Genomic DNA, 23,872 nt, shown 5'->3' with positions numbered 1-23,872 from the left:
GTTTAATGAGAGAATGTAAAGTTATTACATGGGCTCTGAAACACTAGAATGTGTTAGAAAACAAGTTTATTACATGATCTGTGGGCTTCCTAGCAGCAGAGTCATATTTTTCTCTGAATCCCCAGTAGAACCTAATAAAGTACTCTGTAAAAAATAGATGAAAAGTAAATATATTGGATGAACAAAATTTTAGGAACATGGTGGTGTTGGAAATACACTTGGTTTAGCTAAGACTGTATTTCATTCTTCTATGAAACCTCTGAACTCAGACCAGTGCCTGGGACATAGTAAAAGTTGTTTCATAAACTCTTTTGAATGAAAGGTATTCCTTGACTAAGGGTCTGGTCTCCACAGAGTAAAGTCTGTAACTCTTGGCAAAAGTAACCAAGAACACATAGACATTATTTTGCATAAAATCTCCCAAATGTAATATGAATCACCTGTCACAACCATCTTTCATAGTTAATTCTCCAACAGAGGTTCTGCAAGTCATTAATAGTAGTAACTGAGTGTCATCATTTTATTTCCTGATTCAGTCTCTGTCAAATACACTATTAGTAAAACGGCCAAGAGGGGTTAGAGAAAGGGCTTCTGGAAAATCAGGAGATAATCCCAAATTGAACTTGAGCATATGAATACATACATTTTCATGAGTGCTTATTGAAAGTATGGGTGGATGAGCTATATAAACAATTCTGAAGGAGAAAGTACCATGAGGATTCTTAAGGAAAAGTGACATTTAAAATGGACAGTGTATATTATGAAATAGGGAAAAAGACTATTCTGATGAGATAACTACATTGGCATTTATCTATATTCTAAACAATACAGATTTCACAAACACAAAATAATATGCTCCATGTATGTGTGTATATTCAAAAGATATCCATAGGAACACACAATTTAGTCAGGAAATAGAAAAGAACGTGAAGATTTCATATAAACCCCTCACACAAAAAGAGTCAAATGGCCTTAAAACACAGAAGTTGTCTTCAAGGTAAGAGAAAATGAAAAACCCTACTACCTCCTTCATTCCATCCACGATCCTGCATCAGGAAGTGTCCCTCATTTCTCTTTGACATGAACCAAGCAAAGATGAGCAGTATCCCAATGAACTTACTCAGATAAACACAATGTGGTTTCTTTTTAAAATAAGCCTTTACTGAGTATATCAACAAGGTACTGTATAGTGTAGAGTGAAGTTTGTAGTTAACAAAGTGTGTGACACAGTAGGTCTCAGGGGATGTGTGATGCAGAATCTTCCAGCCCCTTGCAGTCCCTTGTCAGCGAGAACACACTACACAGAAACCAGAAGCAAATCAACATACGACTCAAACAATAACAGGTCATCAGGATTAACTTTCAGCGAATATATACTGTTCTCACGAGGGACACACAGTGGCGACGTCTTCACCTTGCCTCAGAAAGGTTATAAATCTTACATCCCATGGATGTCTTTACGAATACCCCTGTGTGTGTTGTGTGTGTGTACACAAGTGTGTGTTTTATACTAGTTAAAAAATGTCTGTTGTGATGGCCTTGCTTTGTGCTCTTCTGGTGGGTGTGCAGCTAGAAAAAGAAAAATACTTAAACTATAGCAAAAAGAATGTGATTTTTTTTGTTGTAACAGTATCCCCAGAATAACAGTGTAACAGTACATGTTATAACAACATGTACAAAACTTTCTCCACACAATCAGGGACAAGCATCCCCCATTGTCAGCAATAGTCTTTCAACCCCACTGAAGAAATTAGAGAGAGGTGAAAACTAACGCTTCCTACATTAGTATTTTGACTTAAAAAAAATAAGCATCAGGCAAGGTTGGACAAAACTAATAATGAAGAGGAGTTTTTTGGTTTGTTTTATGTATTTATCGCTTTCTCTTTGGGGCTCCATTATCTGCTTCGCTTTCCCATGAAGTTGGAAAGGTAAGTCATGAGCAAAACTATTATTCTCATATTCTAAAGTGAAACAATGTCTCCTTGTTATAGGGTAGAGAAAAATGCTAGAAGCTAAGAATGGAAATTGATCACTTCATTGTTGCAAGTTGTAATGGATTCTGCAAGTGAGGTTAGCTGACCAAGCTATCTTCTCCCTGTGGACAGCAACTGTATCATCTTGTGTCTGGAATGGATGCTCTGTCCACAACATGGAGAGCTTGTTCTCCTCAGTGAGGAAGGAAGTTCTAACTCCTGTGGAATGACTAGGACTATTATGATCTAGTAGGAAATGGAGCCATAACATCAGCTATTTCATTCATCCTTTTTACCAGACTGGTCACATTATACTTTTTTTTTTTTAATCTCCGGGAAAACATGTAACATATTTTCAACAAACATCCAGATAACTAGAAATTGCATGATTTCTCACAGGGTAGAATGTTTTCCACTTCTCTCATCAGAAAAATAGGCAGGAGGACACCCTTTGTGTCTCTGCTTTTGATTGTCCCATGCGATAGGTTGTTAATGCATTTGACAGTTTCAGGGAAGCTAAGGGCCTCTCCCTATTCAAATACGTCTCCCCAAACAAGTAGGTATTCATGACAACCCTGGGTATAAATAATGGTCAGTAGTACCTGTGTGCTCATGGCTATGCCTTTTCCTTTTGGAATTTCTTGGGCACAGTGACAGTTACCTAGCTCTGAAAGTGGACACATAGAATCTGAAATCATTAGATTTGGTCAGACAGCATTGAGCTCTTTAAAAGCAGGTATGTATGGCTTTGCTCATGGTCTTGTCTTGCATCTTGAACTGTGACTCTTGACTAATCTCAAAATGCAAAATAATGTATGAGCTCAAGAGAGGTCCAAAATACAGAGTTGATGTATCAGTAAAACATTCCCATAACAAAAACACCATTCAAAGCATCATCCACCACTGATGGTCGTTACAAATTCCATGATGTGCATTCTATCCTGGTGTAGGTTAGAGCCCCAGGTACACTATTACAAATAGGAGACTGATCTCAATCTTAACAGTCTCTGTCATGTTGTGCACAAGCTCAGAATTAAGTCTATAACTAGATTCTGTCTCTTCAGAAATGTGTTCTGGCAAAGGAACCATTTCAGATCATCTTAATCATTACACATGACCAGGTCTCTGTGGTAGGACTTAAGCCCCAAATAATTCTGTGTATCCCATAAGACATTATAGAAACCTCTCTAACCTTGGTCTTCTTGGCTCAAAGCAAAAACATTTGTTTCAGCAGCGAAATATCCAGCTGGAGGTTATACACACAATACAAATAAATGAGAATTATTATTTTGTGGATAAAAGGGAAAAAAAACCCTCAAAAATCAAAGTACCATCATTTGAACACATAGTTTTATCTATACAGCCAAGGAGAAAGGGACAGTGGAAGGGAATTATCCAGTTAAATACACAAAACCCCATGTCATGGTCCTGCATTTCAGATGGCTTGCTGCTACACTGATCACTTTCACAGATTGTCTTACCCCTTCACTGTGTGGATCAAGCTTTAGAAAAGCAACAGCCAAAACGAGCTAGCTAATAAACTAAAATGAAAAAAAAAAGTCACTTTAGAATTAACTCAAATTAATTAGTAGTTAATTTCAGTTCAACTGACTGCACAGTTTTGATTCTTGTGTCTATAACATTATAACTTCAGTTATATGTTCTGCTTATTCTGAGGGACAAAGGAGATTAAAACATATGAGTTGGGGAGATATTATTAAAGAAAATAAAGCCCTTACTATAAAGAAAAACTTGCATAGCATTTTATACCTAAACTCTTACAAAGTAGACACATCACAGTTCTATTTTGTTAAAAGTAAGAGGGACAGAGAAAGAGAAAGCAAAATGATTGTGACATTAACTTCATAGGTTCCTAAAATAATGGCCGGTGATCAAGGAAACATGCAACGCAGACTGAAATGCCTAAATTTGATTTTAAAAAGAATTTTCCAAGGGTGTATTTTTTAGATAATGTATGTATGTGATCGATAGCCCTTCTACAACTAAGGGATGGAAAGGAGTACATTATACATGCTTTCTGAAGATGGACGTTGCTTCAAAAAATATCGAGAATTAAGTCTGGACATCCTTCTCTTCTCTATGCCTTCTGTTCTATGCCCTGCTTTGCCAAGATTAGGAGAACAAGTCTTCCCTCTCAGACTTGATCATTTCTTTCATCTGTTATGCTGTTAATATAAGATTGATTATCCCTCCACAATTCCCAAAGAAGAGGAACATCCACGACTGAAAGGAATAAATGAAATTTTAAAAATGGAAGGTCAAAGTCAGTTCAAGGTGGAAACTTGGTATTGCTTTTTAAACAAATATGTTATTTCACCAGCTTTGACGTGTCCTTACAGAATTATTAGCAAGGAGAATTAGTATACATTTTAAAGTGTATATGGATATTTTGTGCAACCAAGACTGGCATCCATGATTTTCTTTTGAATTTTGAAGAGAGGGGGAACGACAAATGTTGCCTCTACAGCTAATTACGAAAATATACATGAGGTGATTGGAAGACAAGAATTTCCGAGGGGATAAAAGTATTAATTCAAGCTATTTCAACATGATACTAACAAAGTTAGTTGATATAGTATAACAGAACCACTGATCACTTGCTTTTGTCTAAATGGTATCAATAATTTTTACATAACAAGTTTAGTATATTCCAAACATTGATCCCTTGTTGGTCTAAATATCATGTTGACATAGCTGCAATGAATCTACCCAAATAGTTATCATTATCAAAAATAATTCCATTCAATATAATTCTTCCCATTATTTTATTAGCCTCTTCTAAAAAAGTATTCTAGAATATATCTCTGATGAATGTGATTCAACCTGACATATGACTTGAACAGTAACACTTTTAAAGGGAGTTTTCTTTCTGGGACATCCTACCTGCCCCCAAAGATGACTGAAATCAGACTCAGGTCTCTCACTGTTTCACATAGGGCCAGGGAAGCCTGAAGAGTGATGTTCAAGTTCCCAGTCAGATAGCCAACACCTGGGTTTGACTGTCTTTTCAAATCTTATCTCATTTTCTTGATTCTGCCAGGATGGGTTAACTTATCTCACAGGAACTGACTTCCTCAAGAGATGTTTTCTGCATTTCCTCCTTTGGGTCAAATCAGGGTGACTACCTCCTTTCTTATATTCTAGAAGTTTTCACTTTTCTTCCAGACCAGGAAGTATACAAATAGCGTGAAGAAATCTGGGGTCATTTCTGGTTTTATGCCTATTATTTATCCTACCCTGATGAGTCCATTTTAAGCTGCCCTTTCATCTGACCACCAATTCTAGGAAAGGAATTTGTTCTGAAGCTTCAACAGCAAAGTGGTGAATTGCATCAGGAGGAAGAATCACTCGTTCTTTTACCTTAGCGTTGGGTTCTCATTGTACAACCCTGTACAGTACTTCAGCAACTATTTTTTTTTTTAAGATTTAAAAAGCAAAGAGTTACAAAACTGTTTGTAATTAACTTGGAATAGAAAAGATAGCACTTTTTTTTAAATCCCATTATATAGTACACCGTATAAATTACAGAGTATTCAAATGCACAAACGCATCTGTGTAACATTTATCAAATGTAATTCGCGTGTCTTTATGTGCACACATGAGTGTGTTCTCGAGAGTCTTACTGTCCGCCTTTGTAATGCTGGACCTCTGGCTGTCACGTATGGCAGTGCTCCAAGTCTGGCACACTGCTGTTGCAGTATCGCATGTTGTTGGGGATATGGCAGTCTGTGTAATTAATGCCCCCATTTGGGGTGTAAATGGGCTGCAGTCTGAAATCTCCTTTAAGGAGCTGATCGTTATTTAAGGAGACAATCTGAAAGCTGGTTTCTGTCATCTCCAGGATGGAATTGTCCTTTTTGGTGCCTGCCTCGCAATAGTCATCTTTCCGCCGGCCTCGGTTGTATTTCCACTTCTGGGAGGTGTAGCGCCCCTTTTTGTGCATATGCCAGCAAAAGACACTGAGAAGGACCACAAGCACAAATATCACTGCACCCCCAATCAAGCCCGCCAGCAGAAAAGGGGAGCCCATGTTATGGGAAGTCGTCTGCTCGTGACTGGAAGCCGTGTTGCTGCCATTGTTCACATAGGAGGCATGGGTGGTGGCCTCAGAACAAATGGTGTCTTCTACAGCTCGGTAGTTAAATGCATCCAGTGGCACTAAACAAATCCGATAAGTGGATCTGGGCTCTAAATTGACCAGGCTCAGATGCTGCTTCTCACCACTGACAATGCGTTCCTGAACGATGCCTCCCACCAAACTGTGGCCCATTTTCACCCATGTGAGTTTGTATGCCATCACAGTAAAGAGAGAGAGCCAGCTGACTTGAATGGAAGTGTCATTCACAAAATGGATAGAGAGCTGGATCCGTTCAGAAAGAGGCGGGGTCACTCTTTCTCTGCCATCCCAGTCGGGAATCGTGGGGAGTTTCGATGCCATGGGAGTTAGAGGCGCATAGCTTCTGCTAGGGGTCGGGACAGAGAGTGTGGGAGGTTGAGTCGTGGGCGAAGCTGAACTTGGGGCTGGGGTGAAGAGAGGCAGGCCGGGGGTCGTGGTGGGACAGGACAACAGATTCATATTCAATTCCCGGACTGCCATCCCCCGGACTTGTTCAGGACCTTGGCACATGAAACCTCGCACGTTGAGAGATGAGGGTATGTGTTTGAGCCATTCCGTGACCCATTTAATACTGCAGTCACAGAACCAAGGATTATTCCGAGCAGTGAGCTGCTTCAGGTTGGAGAGGTTATCGAAGACCCCTTGAGTCAACACACGCAGCTGGTTGTTGGATATATCCAGCCGTTCCAGCTTCCGGAGATTCGAGAAGGCTGTCAAAGGGATGTGGTTGATCTGGTTGTCCTGCAGATAGAGCCTCATCAGGTGCATACCTGGGAGGTCAGAAGGGGGATGGGAAAGCGAATTCCGGACAATGGAAAATTCCTTGAGCTTGGTGAGGTGGCTGAAGGTGCCCTCGGCAATGCCCTTGTTGGTCAGGAGGTTTCCATCCATGATCAGACGCTCCAAGCTCGTGAGGTTCTGAAAGGCCATGTCTGATATGACGGCAATTCGATTCTCATCCACTCTCAGCTCTTGCAGTTCCACGGGAAGCCCCACAGGCACGCTGCTCAGGTGATTCTTGGACAGAAACAACAATTTGAGGCTAACGGCCTCACGGAAGGCCCCATCTTCCACCCCGACTGTGGATATTGAGTTGTCATCCAGGTGGAGCTCTTCAAGCTTCAAGAGCTGGGCCAGGGCGGCCCGTGAAATGGTCTGAATATTGTTTTCCTGCAGATGGAGAACTCGGACGTTCTTGGGAAGGTTCATGGGGAATTCATCCAGTTGGTTCCCATAAAGGTACACGGTGTGCACAGACTGTACGTTGTGCAGCTCTGCAGGAAACCCAGCATTATTAATTTGGTTGTTGTGGAGGTAGAGTACAGTGACGCCCTCCGGGATCCCAAGAGGCACTGAGGTCAAGCTTCGCTCGTTACAGTAGACAAAGTTCCTGTCGCAGCGACACACGCTGGGGCATGCCAGGAGTTTTGACACTTGTGAGTAGAGCCCCAGGGAGATGAGAAGCCAAGATTTCAGGAAACAAGCCCCCTGGCTGGGCCCCTGTGTAGTCTGTAGGCCCATTTCTGAAGTACAGAAATAAAATACAATGTGGTAGTGAAAAGAAAAATAAAAAAATAAAAAAAAAAACAGATAGCAAAACCAAAATGATTGAATGCAGTTCTGTTAAAGTCCAGAACTCCAGTTAGAGGAAAAGTTCCGAAGGCTAAGGTCAAAGAATCTTCCTGTGGTCTCTGGTCTTATCAGCCTATGTTGCCCTCTTTGCTATTATCCTCCATGTGCAAAAAAAATTCAATAGGGAGAACTTTCCACCCAGGCAACAAGTGAAGCCAAGTTATCAGCGGTCAAAAGGGGCCCAGTTGGGTAGGCAGAATCCCTTCTTCTGTGGTCGGTCAGGTCAGTGTGGATCAGCCTATGAACTTGGTTAAGTTCAGTCTGCAATCTGTTGTAGGAAAGTAGAGAGAAAAGAATCAGTTAAGGGTAGTGAGTGGATTAAGTGCTGATCTGACTGGCTTTTCAAGAATGCTGTGATCCAATGTTCATTGCAGCACTATTTACAATAGCCAGGACATGAAGCAACCTAAGTGTCCATTGTCAGATGAATGGATAAAGAAAATGTGGCACATATATACAATGGAATATTACTCAGCCATAAAAAAAAGAAACTGAGTTATTTGTAGTAAGGTGGATAGACCTAGAGTCTGTCATACAGAGTGAAGTAGGTCAGAAAGAGAAAAACACATATATATGGAAACTAAAAAAAAAAAAAAAAAAATGGTTCTGAAGAACCTAGGGGCAGGACAGGAATAAAGATGCAGATGTAGAGAACGGACTTGAGGACACGGCGAGGGGGAAGGATAAGCTGGGACGAAGTGAGAGAGTGGCATGGACATATATACACTACCAAATGTAAAAGAGATAGCTAGTGGGAAGCAGCTGCATAGCACAGGAAGATCAGCTCGGTGCTTTGTGACCACCTAGAGGGGTGGGATAAGGAGGGTGGGAGGGAGACTCAAGAGAGAGAGGATATGGGGATATATGTATACATATAGCTGATTCACTTTCTTATACAGCAGAAACTAATACAACATTTTAAAGCAATTATACTCCAACAAAGATGTTAAAAAAAAATATCACTGTGATTGGGACTAAATGCTCAGAGGAGGGAGTTGGCATTAAGTGACATGCTAAATAATAATAATTCAGTTGAAAAGGTATTCAAGGAATGAAAACGATTAAGTTATCTTTACATCAAAAGGAGACCATGTTGTTACCTCTCACTATCAATGATCATATTGTGAATTTTACATCACAGTCAGTATCTTCTCTCAGAGATCTATTTGCATATCCAAACAGACAGGCACAAGAGGCCCAGGGCTGAATCCACTGAATCAATGATGACCGTCTACAAATGCAACTGGTCACAGTCATATTTCAAAATGAAATGAGTGACTGAGCAACGAATACAATTTAAGGGAAAAAAATTGTGAAACCCTTTCCAGTTATAAACAAATGCAAAATGGGGACTGATAAAGTTATTTAGAAAGATGCATCCTTTTGATCTGGCATTGTGATGAAGCAGTTTAAAGGTGATGCACAGAAACAGAGGTGATGTCAAGTCAGAGAGAAGACTGCTCTTTTCTTCCCCACTCCCTGTCTCCTCTCATCTCTCTCTGCCTCCCAAATAGCCCACACTTGAGTTACCCATGACACATTTCCACTTATCCCCTCTTTTGCGACCTTCAGGTTCAGATGAGATACACCATTGTGATTCCTTTGAGAGTTGACAAGCTCATGACTGGGAATAAAATTATTGTCCAACAACTCAACCTTTCTCCCATCTGTGTGTGTTTTCCTGCTTTTAAGAAAGGACTTTCAGTAAACTTTGAAATGTTAGAAGACACTGTTGGGGAAGTAAAGGCAATCTACAGATAGTAATTAGACCTTCTTGCTCCAGAACTGTTCTGTCTATTTTTAGATTAGAGAAGTAAAGAAGTTAATTGAAAGGTGCCAGATTTGATTTCCCTACAAAAGAAGCTAACGTGACAGGACATGGCAAGCTGGAAGTCTCTTAATTCTTACCAATACACAACAATTGAAACAACTTATATGTAAAGCACAGAGGAACTATTTGAAATTGTTCTCTTAGCTATCTTTAAAAAGGTAATTAAAAAAAAAACATTGTAACTACTATTTAAGTGTCCAGACTCTTGTAAATTTGTTCTACAATTTGAAATATTGTGAGCCATCTAAAAAATGCCTTTGATGACCAGAAACGGTAATATTCATTTTTTTATTATTCAGAAAACTTAAAAAAAAAAAAAGGAGGGGGTATAGGGAGTATCTTTCCAGGCAAAACAGATGGATGTGATACTTTATCAAAAATTAAGCATTATTTAATTTGTTAAAAATTACAAATATATGTTTTATCACATTGAACAGGAGTCATCCTCTCTGCCAAAAATTTCCCTATACACTTAAAGAATAATTTATACTACAACTAAGCTTAGTGCAGGAAAAGTGAATTTAATGCCATCAGCTTGATGCCATCCCTAGCTCAGGTTTCAAATTCTCAAACCATCTCAATGTTCCCTAATAGCCTGCTACTCAAGTGTGATCTCTGGTCCAACAGCATGAACCTCACCTGGGAAGTTGCTGGAAACAGAATCTGCACATTAGCAAGAGCCCGGGGCGTACACGTTAAAATTTGAGAAACACTGCCCTAAACACAGTGCCGTCTTATTTAATTTTTCAAATGTTTTAATTTATTAAATGAAAAATAAATGCAAGAGCATGTCAAATGATTCATTTGAGAAGTGTGAAAGCATAAGGCATACTAATCACTTTCGTCCCCAGGAGATGGTCTCAAATTGCATCTTATATGTAAAGGACATCTTACAGGTAGAGGAATGCAATGACTAAATATATCACTTGGCTTCAACAGACCCTTGAAAATGTATGTCTGAATGACAAGCACTAGTATCCAGTAGGAGCTTAAAGAGCTATTTGTAATCAGAGGGGGCCTACTTTCATAAAGCATGATTTATTTAAGAACAAAAATCTGTTTGGTGCTATTAGCATTTACTCTTCTAAAAAGGTAGGAAAGTGAGACCAAAAGAATAGAATCTAACACATTTTTGAGTATTCCACGGGAACCTTCAAAGTGTGATAATAGCACACAATGAATGGATTTTCCAAGGGAGAAAACACAGCTGCCCCAGGGTCTTTAAATTCCTATGTAAAAAGGATAGATGCTTCTTAACTTGGCATTTACAAGCCAAGTTTTAAGGCCCTAGAAACAACAAACCAGTGCCTGAAGATGGTAGAATTTGTTTAGAAACTTTATCAGTGAAGAGCCTCAAGGCAATAATGATTGCGAGCTAACAAAGTACTCAGGGATCACTGGAGACCATCACTGTGCATCCAAATTGCAACTCTTCCACTTGCTTCAACTGTGTCCTCTGTAAGGAGAGAAAAAGCCCTATCAGCCAACCCTTTGCCCCAGGCCTTGCTCTCTTGGCAGGTGGACTTTACTCATGAGTGGTTCTTGTATAATTACATAAGAAGAGGATGTGGTCCTGAAGAAAGCTCCTAATGGGATTACATGGGGCAAACTGTCACTGTTTATCCACCTCAACAGGAGAAAAGTCCCATCTAGATCGCACTGTGTTGATCAGCTATGGCAAGTTCAGTGTTGAAAGAAAACAAACTCTCAAGGTTTTCTTTGTGCTTTTGGGAATTCCATAAAATAATTGTGCATAATAGACTTGTCCTAATTCCTGGATCAACAACTGCCTACATATTATATCAGCTAGTAGACTGTATCTTTGTTCAAATTAGTGCAAGTGTAAAACTGCAACCACCTAGGCAATGATGATATTTTTTAAACTTAAGTAAGGCTAAAATCTCCATATTCTCCACTATAATTCCCACTAAATACTAAGGGGAGAAATCCTTTTAGACCTTAAAATGGAGACTGTATTTATAGAGAAAGCAGTATAGTATAATGGTCAAAAGCATAGCCTCTGAGTTCTCATCCCACCTCTGGCACTTAGGAGCTAGATAAATTAGTTAACCTTTTAAGTCTTAGTCTCCTTATCTGAAAAATGGGGATAAAATAGTTCCTAACTCAACAGCACTGTTGAGAGGATTAAATAGGATAATATTTGTGCGAAGTTATATGGTGCCTGACACATGGCAAGAACATAATAAATAAAACTGTTATTCTCTGTGTACTTGTTATTATTAATGATATCCAAGAAGGTGAACTCCAAAATGTAGAGTAAAATAAAATCACTTTTGACCAACCAAGTTCTCTGTACTGACACCTCCTCCAGGATTTCTCAACATCAGCACTATTCATATTTTGAGCCAGATAATTATTTTCTTGTGGAGCTGCTGTGAGCATACAAAGATGTCTCCAGACATTGCCTTAGGTATGTCCCCTGGTGAGGCAAAATGCCCCCAGTTAAGAACGACTGACCCACCCCATCTTACAAGTACCTTAAAGGGTTAGTATTTTTATCTTGATTTTATAGAGGAAGTTGAAGATACATTTCTAATAAACAGAGCCCATAAATGCTTCATGCCATGGCCACCAAAAAAGCATGAAAATGCAATATGTTTTTCATTCATTTATTCAGCCAATATTTATTGGGCACTGGAATGATGATACCATCATGCAGAGCTGATATGGTTTTTGACTTTGTGAGTCTTAAAAGTATAATGAGGGGAGAGAAATAAATAAGCAGGGAATTGTGGTACTGTGTAAAGATATCCAATCTCAGGGTATCAGGAAATTATGGTACCATGTAAAAAGCTCTAATCTAGTCCATGGGGTATCAGGAAAAACACAGCAGAGGAAGGGCTGTGTACATGAGGACCTGAAGGATAGTAAGGTGCAAGCCAGGGAAGAGATTCCAAAAGTTCTGCACATGGACAGTTGTCATGTGGACCAAGAGGTGAACCCCAGCCCAGCTCAGAGAAGGAACAAAACTTTGACTACACAGCATTTTCGCTCAACTCTTTGCTTCCCAAAGAGATAGTCCTGTTTCTAGAAGTTAATAAACAAACCCATGTTTCAAAATCATTAGCCATTTCATTTATAAGTCTCTAAAGGTTGGTAATAAAAAGATTTTGCTTTCCAAGATGGATTTCAAATATTGAGAGCAAAAGGTGTGGGGTTTTTCTTCTTCCTTTCCTATTTGAGTAGTGCACTGAGTATGTCTCCCCTCCAGGAAATGAGAGAATGTGAAGAATGGCTTAATGGAAGGTGCTAGGTAAAAACAGAAATTTTCCTTTAAAGCAGAAAACAGTTTCAAAAGCCTGAGTGTAAAACAACATGCAACAAAGGCTCTTTGGAGACAGCAAGACCCTGACCCTGCCTGTCTGTTAAAGATGACAGTAACGGCAGCAGTTATGCCAGGCTACTTTTTAACTCTTTTCATAGGAACTGAGACTCAAGAGACATAAATCACGGAAGAGCTTTCTTCAAAGTGTTTCTCTCCTCATGTTGCCTAAAAAGTTTCTTAAATTAATTCCAGGGGCTCTTAATAAACTCAGACTATAAAAATCATAGTACAGAAAATAGGCATTATCTATAAGCACTGCCAATTCCATAGTATAATGACACCAGGACAAACCTAATAAAAACCTTAATGGTTTCGGCATTGGCTGGATTGTGCCAAGACAGCACACTGCCTGGAGCGATGCAAGTGAAAAAGCTACATTGATGAGGGATCCTCCTAGAAAAGTTTCCCTGGATACATCAGACTTAGAGCTTCTGGAGTTAAGTTTGTGCTTAAAATCGACACACACAGGTGCAGAATCCATAGTCCCAACTACGCTGCAAATGTCTGTGTTATAATCTGGAAACACTAAAGCAATTTATAGCTCTTGTGCACATTTCCACATTCCTCAAGATAGGTTATAAATACCATTCCTACAACAATCAGGAGAGTTCTGTAGTTAGCTGGCCAAGATGTGGGAATTAGCAGAGGAATGTGGAGGAAAATATAACAATAGCTATCCCCTAACTTGAAACCATTTTTCCATCTCATTCACTGAAGCTCAATCAAGCTCCTTGAAGTTTTTCTCATTAGACAAATATTTTTCTTTGCCAAAACAAAGGGAGAGAAAGAAAGGAAGAGGGAGAAAAGGAGGGAAGGAGGGAAGGAAAGAAAGGAAACACTTTATTTAAACAGTTGACAATTTTTTGGCTCCAGTCAGTCTAGAATGGAAAACATTAAAATTGGACCAAAAAAAAAAAAAAAAAGAAGAAGGAAAACTATTCTCCTGACAAGCATAAAATTCTCTAACACATTTGAAGGGTTGTTCTCACATGGTTTCCAATGCAGTTGGTTTGAATAATAGGGCTAAGTTTAGAACAAGTTACAGTGCTAAAAACTCAACTGCATAAACTTTGAGGACACCTTCATTACTGCCATACGCTTCTCTCAATCCACTAGGGAGCTCCCACTGACCATCCTCTGGGTTCATATAAATCTGTATAATCTAGGACTGCAAGACTGAGTCTTCACAGTATTTAATAAAGCCCACTGGTGAACAGACACTATTAGAGAAGAATTTTATTGAGACAGCGCCAACAGGATTAAAAAAAAGAAACAACTCTACGGTCAATAAAGGATGGAAGTCCCTACAGCTCATATCTATACACTCTTCAACCTATTTCAAAGGGAGGTAGTTCAGCAGTCATTCATACATTCATTCATTTGCTCAGATACTGAGCACCTCATGGTTTGAGCATAGAAAATAGCTGATTTCTTAAACTCAAATTTGAGAGAGATTTTTCTCATCACCTGATCCAGTGATTCCCCATCCCCAAGGGTCATCAGAAACACTTAGGGAAGGTGATGAAACATTAAAGTTCCTGGGTGCCACCTCTGCAGATTCTGGTTTGACTGGTCTTCAAAGAAGGCTGGGTAGGTACATTTTGTCAACTTTCCCCAGATGGGTTTGATGATCAGGCACTTTAGGGTCTTACTACCCAGCCACTCACTAATCAGGAACTGCTTTCAGGGCATCGAGACAACTGGTCCTTCTTGCTTCTGGATCAAATCAACAAGTGAGAGGTAGAGGTGCATGGGGGTATGGAAAGAGCAAAGGGTTTGGAGTCAGAATTTAGCTTAACATCAGTGCAGCCACTCAAACGGCATGACAATGGACACTTAACCTCTCTGTACATCACCTTTTTTCATCTCAAGTGGGGATAATAAGCCATGCTCATGTTGGGAAGACTAGATATAATGCATGTAAAGTAGCAAAAAGCACCAACTAGGCACTCAATAAACTGTGATTTAAGAAAGGTAGAGATTGTATAATGAGAAAAAGCTGTGTCTGGGGACAGTTGACCTAGACAGCTTTCCCACTTACTAGCTGTGCTAATTTGGGCACATTACTTCATCTCCCTATGCCCCAGTTAACTCATATGCAAAATGGGGAAAATGATAGTATTAATCTCTCATAGTTGTTGTAGGACTATAAATCACTTAGAATATCATCTAACACATGGAGAACATGCATTCATTGTGTCATTCCTATTATTAGCATTAAAAAATAATAATAATAACAAAAAGCCCCCTATTCTAGGAAGCTTTTGTCCCTAATTTAGTAGACAGGTCATTCTGTTTAATTCATCAAATTTTATTTTCCTCTGACTTTCATTATCTATTTTTATCATAGTTCTTTCCTCTGGAGATACACACACACACCTTTCCATCCATCAACCTGCAAATATGTGGAGACATTTATTGGGTCTCTGAGATCTCTTCCTTTCCTGTGTAAATGTCCCTTTTCTTTCATTTGCTCCAGAATCTTAGCAATGCTGATGCCTTCATTGGCAATGACTTTCTTGATATATGTTGCCCAGAATGGAAAATAAGACTCATGAGGTCTACCAGCACCAAGTAGTGCTCAGCAAATACTAAGGGAATGCCCATGCCCTGCCAGGCATGGAGCTGGTAACTAGAAAGATACCTATGACATGGCCCTTGGTATTGAGTAAAGGTTCATGTAATATCAAGTAACTTTTTGTATAAAACTCTTTATAATTCCAAAGACTTTTAATATATTTCATTTCATCTAATCCCACAACAACCCAGAGGAGGTATTTATATCAACCTCAAATGAAGTCCACAGAGATGAAATAATTTGCCTGAAGCCACATGGACGGTATGGAGAGAGGATAGTATTATAAATCTTCTGTATGAAAATGCAAGCTTCAGGTATAATTTTATGAATGGTGTTAGTTACAGTGGTATTAAAACCAACATCCGGGCTTCCCTCGTGGAGCAGTGGTTGAGAGTCCGCCTGCCGATGCAGGGGACGCGGGTTCGTGCCCCAGTCCGGGAAGATCCCACATGCCGTGGAGCAGCTGGGCCTGTAAGCCATGGCCGCTGAGCCTGTGTCTCCGGAGCCTGTGCTCCACAACGGGAGAGGCCACAACAGTGACAGGCCCGCGTACCACAAAAAAACAAAAACGAAAACAAAAACACGAATAACAAAACAAAACAAAACAAATAAACAACATCTACTTCCCTGAAAAAAATAAAGCCCCTCGCCACTGCTCAAATTTTCAAAACTAGCAGCAGCCTGGCATTTAAAGTGGGTAACACTTCCAAGCTGGACTGGTGCATAAGTAAAAGGTAATTACACCAGTGGGCGAATTATCTGCTTTGCCCACATGACTCCAGGACTCAGCAGGAATGGGAAATCAAGGGCTCCCCAGACGAAGGGCAGCAGCAAGATGCCAAGAACTGCAGGCGTCTAAAGGACTAGATGGCTACTGATAAGTTGGTAGCAAGAAAGACAACAAAGTCCCCTTGCCTCCTTCATAACCAAGAGTCCCAGGTTTGCTGCCACCACGTTCTACAGCTTGGGAAGGTCTTTATGTGGATTAACTGTTGGAAAAGCCATTTAAGGGATAAAACTAACTGCCAACTGCCCTACATACAGCCACCTTCTGTATACTAATTAAATGAAATGTTGCTTAGTGTTGTGAGTTCCTTGAATTCCAAGTGAAAAAAAAATCTGTAGAAAGTGGGCTCAGTAAGCTACCAAACAGTAATTTTAGGGAAAATCTTTCTACATCTGCTTTTTCTCTACAAGAGACTTTGTTCAGGCAATCCTATAATAGCATGTGACATCAGGAAGTCTAATAGGTTTTTTTTCCCTCTTCCACTCTATAACTCAAGCATGCAGTGCTCATTCTGAATATGTGTGTCCCAAATGAGAATTCGTCCTCTTTTCCTCACCCCTTCCCCTTCTTTCTTTTTCGAAAGGCAGGCTGTGCAGGGCTAGAACAAAACATGTTTAAACAGTTCTTGATAATTCAAGAGAAGGAATAAGCAAATAACTGTACTCAAATTATTCACCACTAAGCTCTTGTACATTTCCAACTGAAGTTCAGATTCAGCTAAATATTCAAATACCTATTGAGAGCTAGTCACTACTAGTCTTGTGAAATGCCTACACAGCTATGAGAAATAAGTCATTATTATTCCTAATTTACAAATGAGGAAACTAGCCTGGAGAAATCTGTGACTTCCACCAGTTGAAACAGTAGCATATCCTAGAAATAGAACTGCAACTCAATTTTCCTGGCTAAAAACCAGTCAGTGCTCTTCCCACTACACCACATTTCTCTCCTTATCGGTTTAGGGTATACAGTCTCTCATTTCAAAAATTCTTCTGCTAACACCCCAGGTTCTCTTTGCCCTCTATTCTTTCATTACACCAATGAAGCAAAGGCTTCCCACTCAATCACAAGCCCAGTCTCCCCTGTGCCCACCTGAGTTTCAGATTCCCACTAGAGAAAGTCACCTAACAGCACAGACTAGTTCTACCTTAAATAAGAAATCCCCAACCTAAAGTGAGACCTCACCCCATCTAACAATGTTACTGCACTTATCTGGAAAGCACTCTCTCCCATTCTCCTCAAAGATGGTGTTAAACTTCACTCTCCTTAGCCCTCCAAACCTCATTCCCCTCACTCTCAGTAGACAACCTGACTTTAATCTGAAGAGAGCGGAAGGCATCAGACAGGATCTCTCACCTCTTTCTGTTGCCAAACATACGAATCTGTTCCTTGGAGCCCTCGCCCTACAGGTCTCTCTGGAAGATAACTATCTCTTCCTTCCCTGCGTGCACAATCTCTCCCTCTCAAACTGGATCCATGTTGAAACATTCCCCACTATTTTCCACTAAAAAAAAATCCCCTTGATCCTCAAGTTCCCCTCCAGCTATTCCCACATTTCTCTCCTTTTAGCTAAATTACTGGAAAGAACAGTCCATCATGATATCTCTGTTTTCTCACCTCCCATCCATCTCACACCAACACATTCCATGCTGGTTCCCATCCCTACTCTCCCACAAGCTTCTCTCCTAATGTTTACATTAGGAGATGCTAACAATCAGCCCCAGGTTGGCAAATCCAAAGGGCTTTCTTTTGACTGTATTCCTCCCACTTAATCTCACAGCATCATTTAGAATTGTTCATGCCCTTACTGAAACATCCTCATTCCTTGGTTGCTATGACAGCTGCTGGTTTTCTTCCTATTTCTCTTGTTATTTCTTATTTTGTAGGTTCTCCTTCTTCAGTGTAGCCATTCAGTGTTAGTCCAATAAGCTTGGGTCCAGACACTCTTCTTCCCTTTGTAAGAAGTGGCATCCAAGCCTTAAGCTTAAATGATCATATATACAAATGATGCTTGAGAGGGTGTGGAGGGAAGGGAACCCTCCTACACTGTTGGTGGGAATGTAAATTAGTACAGCCACTATAGAGAACTGTATGGATGTTCCTTGAAAAACTAAAAATAGAAATACCATATGACACAGCAATTCTACTCCTGGACATATAGCCTGAGAAAACCATAATTCAAAAAGATAGATGCACCCCAATGTTCTTTGCAGCATTATTTACAGTAGTTAGGACATGGAAGCAACCTAAATGTCCATCAATAGAGGGATGGATAAAGAAGATGTAGTACATATATACAATGGAATATTACTCAGCCATAAAAAGAACAAAATAATGCCATTTACAGCAACATGGATGGACCTAGAGATTATCATACTAAGTGAAGTAAGTCAAACAGAGAAAAACAAATATCATATGATATTTAAAAATCTGTGTAACCTAATTTAAAAACATGATACAAATGAACTTATTTACAAAACAGAAACAGACTTACAGATATCAAAACAAACTTATGGTTACCAAAGGGGAAACATAGCGGGGGGGGGAGGGATGAATCAGGAGGATGGGATTAACATACACACACTACTATATACAAGAAGATAACCAACTACCATATAGCACAGGGAACTCCACTCAGTATTCCATGATAACTCATTTGAGAAAATAATCCAAAATAGAATGAATATATGTGTATGTATAACTGAATCATCTTGCACCTGAAACTAACACAACATTGTAAATCAACTAAACTCCAAAAAAAGTTTTAAGAAATGATCATATCTACAATCAGAAACATCAATCTCCATCCCAGACTGTCCTCTCAGCTGCTTGTCTGTACACCCAAACACCCACCTGACTTACTTCAGTGTTTCAAGAACACTTCCAACATAGCATTTACAGTTTTAGATACTTTAAAAGAAGCTTACATACATGGACTCATACAAAAACTATGCATTTTATACTGTTATTATCTCACAGAGGGAATGGAGGCTCCAAGTTAAGTAGCTTCTCCAAGGTGGATGAGCAGAGAAGTGACACGGATGGACTTGAACTCAGGCATGATCTGCAGGGCCTTGCTCCTATCCTGTGTTCTGACTCTCTGTAAACTCCACACATTCACAGGCTGGTCCCTCCCCAGGGCCGGGAGCAGCACACGGCAGGCATTCAAGAAGTGTTTGTAGAATAAATGGACGAATCAGAGAACGACTTTCAGATGATTACTTTGTTTGAAGAGGCAGTCTGTGAAAACTCTTCAGCATCTTCAATTTGAGGTCCCATAAGGAATCACTGAGATAATATTTCAGAACAGGCTTCAAGGGATTTATACTACACTAACCTAGCTGGAGAGATTGATGGATAAATAGTTCCCAAACACAAAGGAACTAGATGACTTTAGGAAAAGACACAGAACACGTAAGTGGAAAATAACTGTAATTACTACAGCACTGTACTTCTTTTACAAAATAACATCAAATTCTGTGGTCTTCTTAGCAAGAGTACTACTCACATAAGATCAGTCTGATCTATTACTACAAACTCTGTTTGATGAAAGACACATCTGATCGTGCTAGATACCTAACACCTCAGTTTTAAAATGGTTATGACCTGAATTCAGGTAAGTCTTTATGGTTTACAGCAAATATGTGTTCTACTTATATATACCAACAGCTTATAAATATTTACATACATTCAGTGTGACAGTTCAACTGCGTTTTAATTGCACATCACTTTACCATGCCACATAGTTAGAATCAACACAGTATAGGCCAGTAACTTTGAGAGTTATAAAAACGCTTATAAAAAAACAAACTGAATCAAAAAATATAAACATGGCCTATTTTTTCCCACTAAAATACTGCACCCTATATGTAATAGACATAATGAAACAGAAAATCTTGTGTCTCCTTCACAAGGAGAATACAGATTTCAGGCAGTGATACTGATTAGGTGCGTGAAATGAAATTACATAGTGTGTATTTCCATGTGGGTTATCTGGTTTTGAGTCTAAAAAAACAAAAAATTCATTGCTTAAGCCTATTTCAGTATGATAGTGATGGCTCTGAATGTAAGTGGTATAAAATTTCCTCACTGAATAAATAGGCTTTACAATACACCTTCTCATCTTCAGAACACCTGTCACGCAGATGTGTCAGGCTATGTTCAGGGGACTATTTCTGGATCTGGAGGATGAGAAGGGACAAGAAACAGAAGAAAAATTATTATTCCTTATCCTTGACCCTCTCCTTCTCTCAAGGAAATTCTCCCCTGCCCTGACCCTGGAACATGTCTAGATATGGGTTAAAATTAAACCAAGTGATTTCTAAGACATAAAATAAAATCTCAGATGAGAACCATCAGTACCATATCCAGTGTAACTACACAGTTCAGATAAGGAAAAATTCAAAGGAAAATAATAAAAACACACACCCACAACAGATTTTAAAAGCTACCTTTAAAAAATCTATACTGGTGGCCTTTCTCATTTGAATGAATTTTGAAATATGTTCCCCCAATACTGAGGAATTTAAACATATGAGCAGATCCTTTTATAGGTTTATATGCAGTCAGAGCCCTGCTTTCATTTATGAACACTGCAGGTTCCCAACTTTACCCCACATGCAAAAAGCTTGTATTCTCTTAAGTATTGAATATATGCTGCCAATCAATTTCAACCACTTAAGTCTTTGTTAAAAAAAAAAAAAAAAAAAGAGCTTCCACCAAAAATTACAGTCTGACTTAGTCCATGTCACCCAGGCCCATGTGCACATAGCTGGCAGTCAGAGGGAGGCAACACAGCTGTAAGATGATCTCAGTAATACACACACACAGACACACACACACACACATCACATGAAAAAAAGTTTTGACTGTTTTTTCATCTTTGTCTCAGCTACTTTATGGTTGTTCAGAAAAGAGTTCCTATCTTCACTTATAAATAAAACTAAAAACTCAAGTATTAGAGAGTAATGTGAAGTTTGGGATGATAAAGCAGATTTTAAAGACTGAGATTAATGAGGGGAGCATCATATGTTTGAAATCAGATTGGATTACTCATTCCTTCCTTAGCTACATTTTCACACTTGACTAAAATGCAGGGCCCCTTGGTCCTTGGGAGTACCGCGGTGGGTCTAACAAGGTTTAACTTATAAAGTATCACATCTAAATGGCAGGCCTGCTCTCTTAGACAAAACACTCAAGAAAGATCAAGGAAAAAGACTCGTGGGTGGGCAGCTGCTTAATGTGACATGGTTTCCCAATGGACCTGTGTTTCCACAAAAACCTTTTACACCACTTCCCTGACACTTACAATTTCATAATTGTAAACCAATTTCTTTGGGCTAGAATGTTACCCTCTCTAGAAATCCAAATATCCTTGGCAGACATTCTAAATCAAGTGAAGTGTATCAGACTTTATCCTAAAGCTAGCATTTCTCATTCCTTCATTCATTTGTCAAACAAGTGTTGAGTTGCTACTCTGTGCCAGACACAGTGTGAGGCCCTTGGGATACAAAGATGAACAAGACAGATAAAGTCCCTGCAGTTGGGGAGGTTATCTGTTTTGAAAGCAAGACAGAAAAGAAATATCAAATAACAACTACAAACTTGAGACTGGAAATAATAAAATTATTATGACAGAGAATATTGGGAGGCTGTGAGTGTGAGTTTAAATATGGCGGACATGGATGACATCTTGGAGAATGGGATTCCCAAAGGATGAGCGGTTGATACCCATGGGGGAGCTGGGACAAAGGAGGGCAGTGCATGGGAGGAGAGAGGTTAACACAACAGTCCAGGTCTCAGTAAGAGCAGGCACAAAGTTAGTAGGGAAGAAGAGTCTGTTTTTTTCCGGGAACTGAAAGATCAATGTGGCTGGGGATGTTTTGTGAGGAATGGGGTGAGTGGAAAGACCAAGGGTTCCGATGGGCCTGGATGCACAAGGCCTTGAGGCTTTGGTAAACCACTTGAATTTTATTCTAAGGACAACTGGAAGCCGGCAATTAAATGGACTAGAGCAGGGAGGGTATAGAGAGGGATGGTAACAATGAAAAGGGATAGGCTGAATCTGTACAGCATAGAGTGGAAGGAGGTCTGGGGAGAGCAGAAGTAAGGATGAAGTAAAAACAGGAAATTTTATCAAGAAGAGGACAAGCACCTTCAAACTTCTGTCTGAATTGTCTCTTCAAATGTCCTGTTTCAGAGAGCCTTCCAAATACTGGCCCCACTCCCATTTTCTCATCTGTCTTAAACTCTCTTTGAAAATAGATGTTGTATAAATAATAAATAAATAAAAGAAATACGGCTTTGCCTAAAGAATCTTGAGGACAAAGTAAGGTACTGATACTGCATAAAGACAGCCATGTAATTAATGAGAAAGTTCTCCCTGCTTCTATGGTGAACACTGAAGACTGTCAGCCTGCTTAACATAATGTCCCCTCCACTGGGAAAGGCACAGACCACCTGCTGTTCCCAAGCAAGTAGATTGGTCCCTACCTGTAAATGATTCTATGTAGTGAAGAAGAACACTGTTTTTTTGTTTTTTTTTTTCCCTGAAGCTATGAGCATAGCCTGGCAGACCACCATAGATAATTTTGAAAAAGTGGCTTTTCTTGACCCTAGTGACACAAAAGTGGCCAGTGCTGTCCAGGGTTTGGCAGGGCTGCATCATTCATGAGTGGCTGGGCTGTCTCACTTGAGTGCAGGGGTGGCATCAATGCCCTGGCTCCCTGCAGGTGAGGTGGGCACCTCTCCAGGGTAGCCTGTGCAGTTTCTGCTTTGACCTGAAATCTGTTCATGTTTCTAGAGCTGAATCTCCTCAGAGGGAGTGAGTTGGTCTTTTCGGGGACTCATGGGTGCAGAAACTCGGGGTATTTGGTGTCAGGACTTAAGGAGGTGAATTTCCAGGTGAAAAAGCCACCTCCATCGGCTCCCTTTGAATGTGGCTAACCCCTGACCCTTGTGCTTTCTCAGAAGGTTCTGTCCCCCTGACTCTCCTGCTCACTCTTCAAGGAAGTCAGAGTATGAGGATAATCTCAAAACTAGTGCAAAGTCCTGAAGGAGTTGAAACTGACCGCAGTATCACCCTCAGACCAAGACCCCCACCCTCCCATCAGGGCAAGGGGTGGACAGGGCCAAACAGTATGACTCTCTGAAGACCGTACAGCCTCTTCTAAGCTAGGTTCTTTGTAGCCAAGGTCCATAATTTCCTGTCCCAAACCTTCTCCCAGGGTCTGGGTGGGCTTCTCTGCTGCATCTGTCCTCCCAAGGTTCTGACATCTCTAGGTGTCCCCTGTTTATCTGGGGGAGAAGAGTGCAGAGCTGGTGTGTGTGGGCCAAGCCCCTTGTGGTTCAGGATGGAACCCCTGTGGAGAAGGGAAGAGGCTTTGGATCAGCTCTCTTTGTGTTGTTACTTTCCATGCAGCACTGGTGGAGTCAGACTTCTAAAGTCAAACCTTCCTGGCCTTCCAGGACATTCTGAAATGCAGATCAGTCATGGTAGGAGGATTGTACGCATTTTGTAAACAATCTGTTAATAAGATGGTTAACTTTTGAAAGATTAGTTCTGTGGCTGGCCTCTCTCTAACAGCT

General features: G+C 40.0%; 1 protein-coding gene across 1 annotated transcript in view; it reads right to left on the bottom strand.

Annotated features, from left to right (window-relative positions):
- Positions 1-5,648: 5,648 nt before the first annotated feature.
- The window catches only part of FLRT2 (fibronectin leucine rich transmembrane protein 2), a 96,412-nt gene continuing 78,188 nt past the window's right edge, over positions 5,649-23,872 (bottom strand). Inside the window, exon 2 of the mRNA XM_082619961.1 lies at positions 5,649-8,011. Within this exon, the coding sequence (XP_082476087.1) occupies positions 5,650-7,632 (1,983 nt within the window). The 5' untranslated portion in view covers positions 7,633-8,011 and the 3' untranslated portion in view covers position 5,649. The remainder of the gene's footprint in view (positions 8,012-23,872) is intronic.

The sequence above is a fragment of the Mesoplodon mirus genome, assembly GCF_964341445.2.
Source record: "Mesoplodon mirus genome assembly, chromosome: 4".
Taxonomy (NCBI): Eukaryota; Metazoa; Chordata; class Mammalia; order Artiodactyla; family Ziphiidae; genus Mesoplodon; species Mesoplodon mirus.
This window is presented reverse-complemented; position numbering and strand designations above follow the sequence as displayed.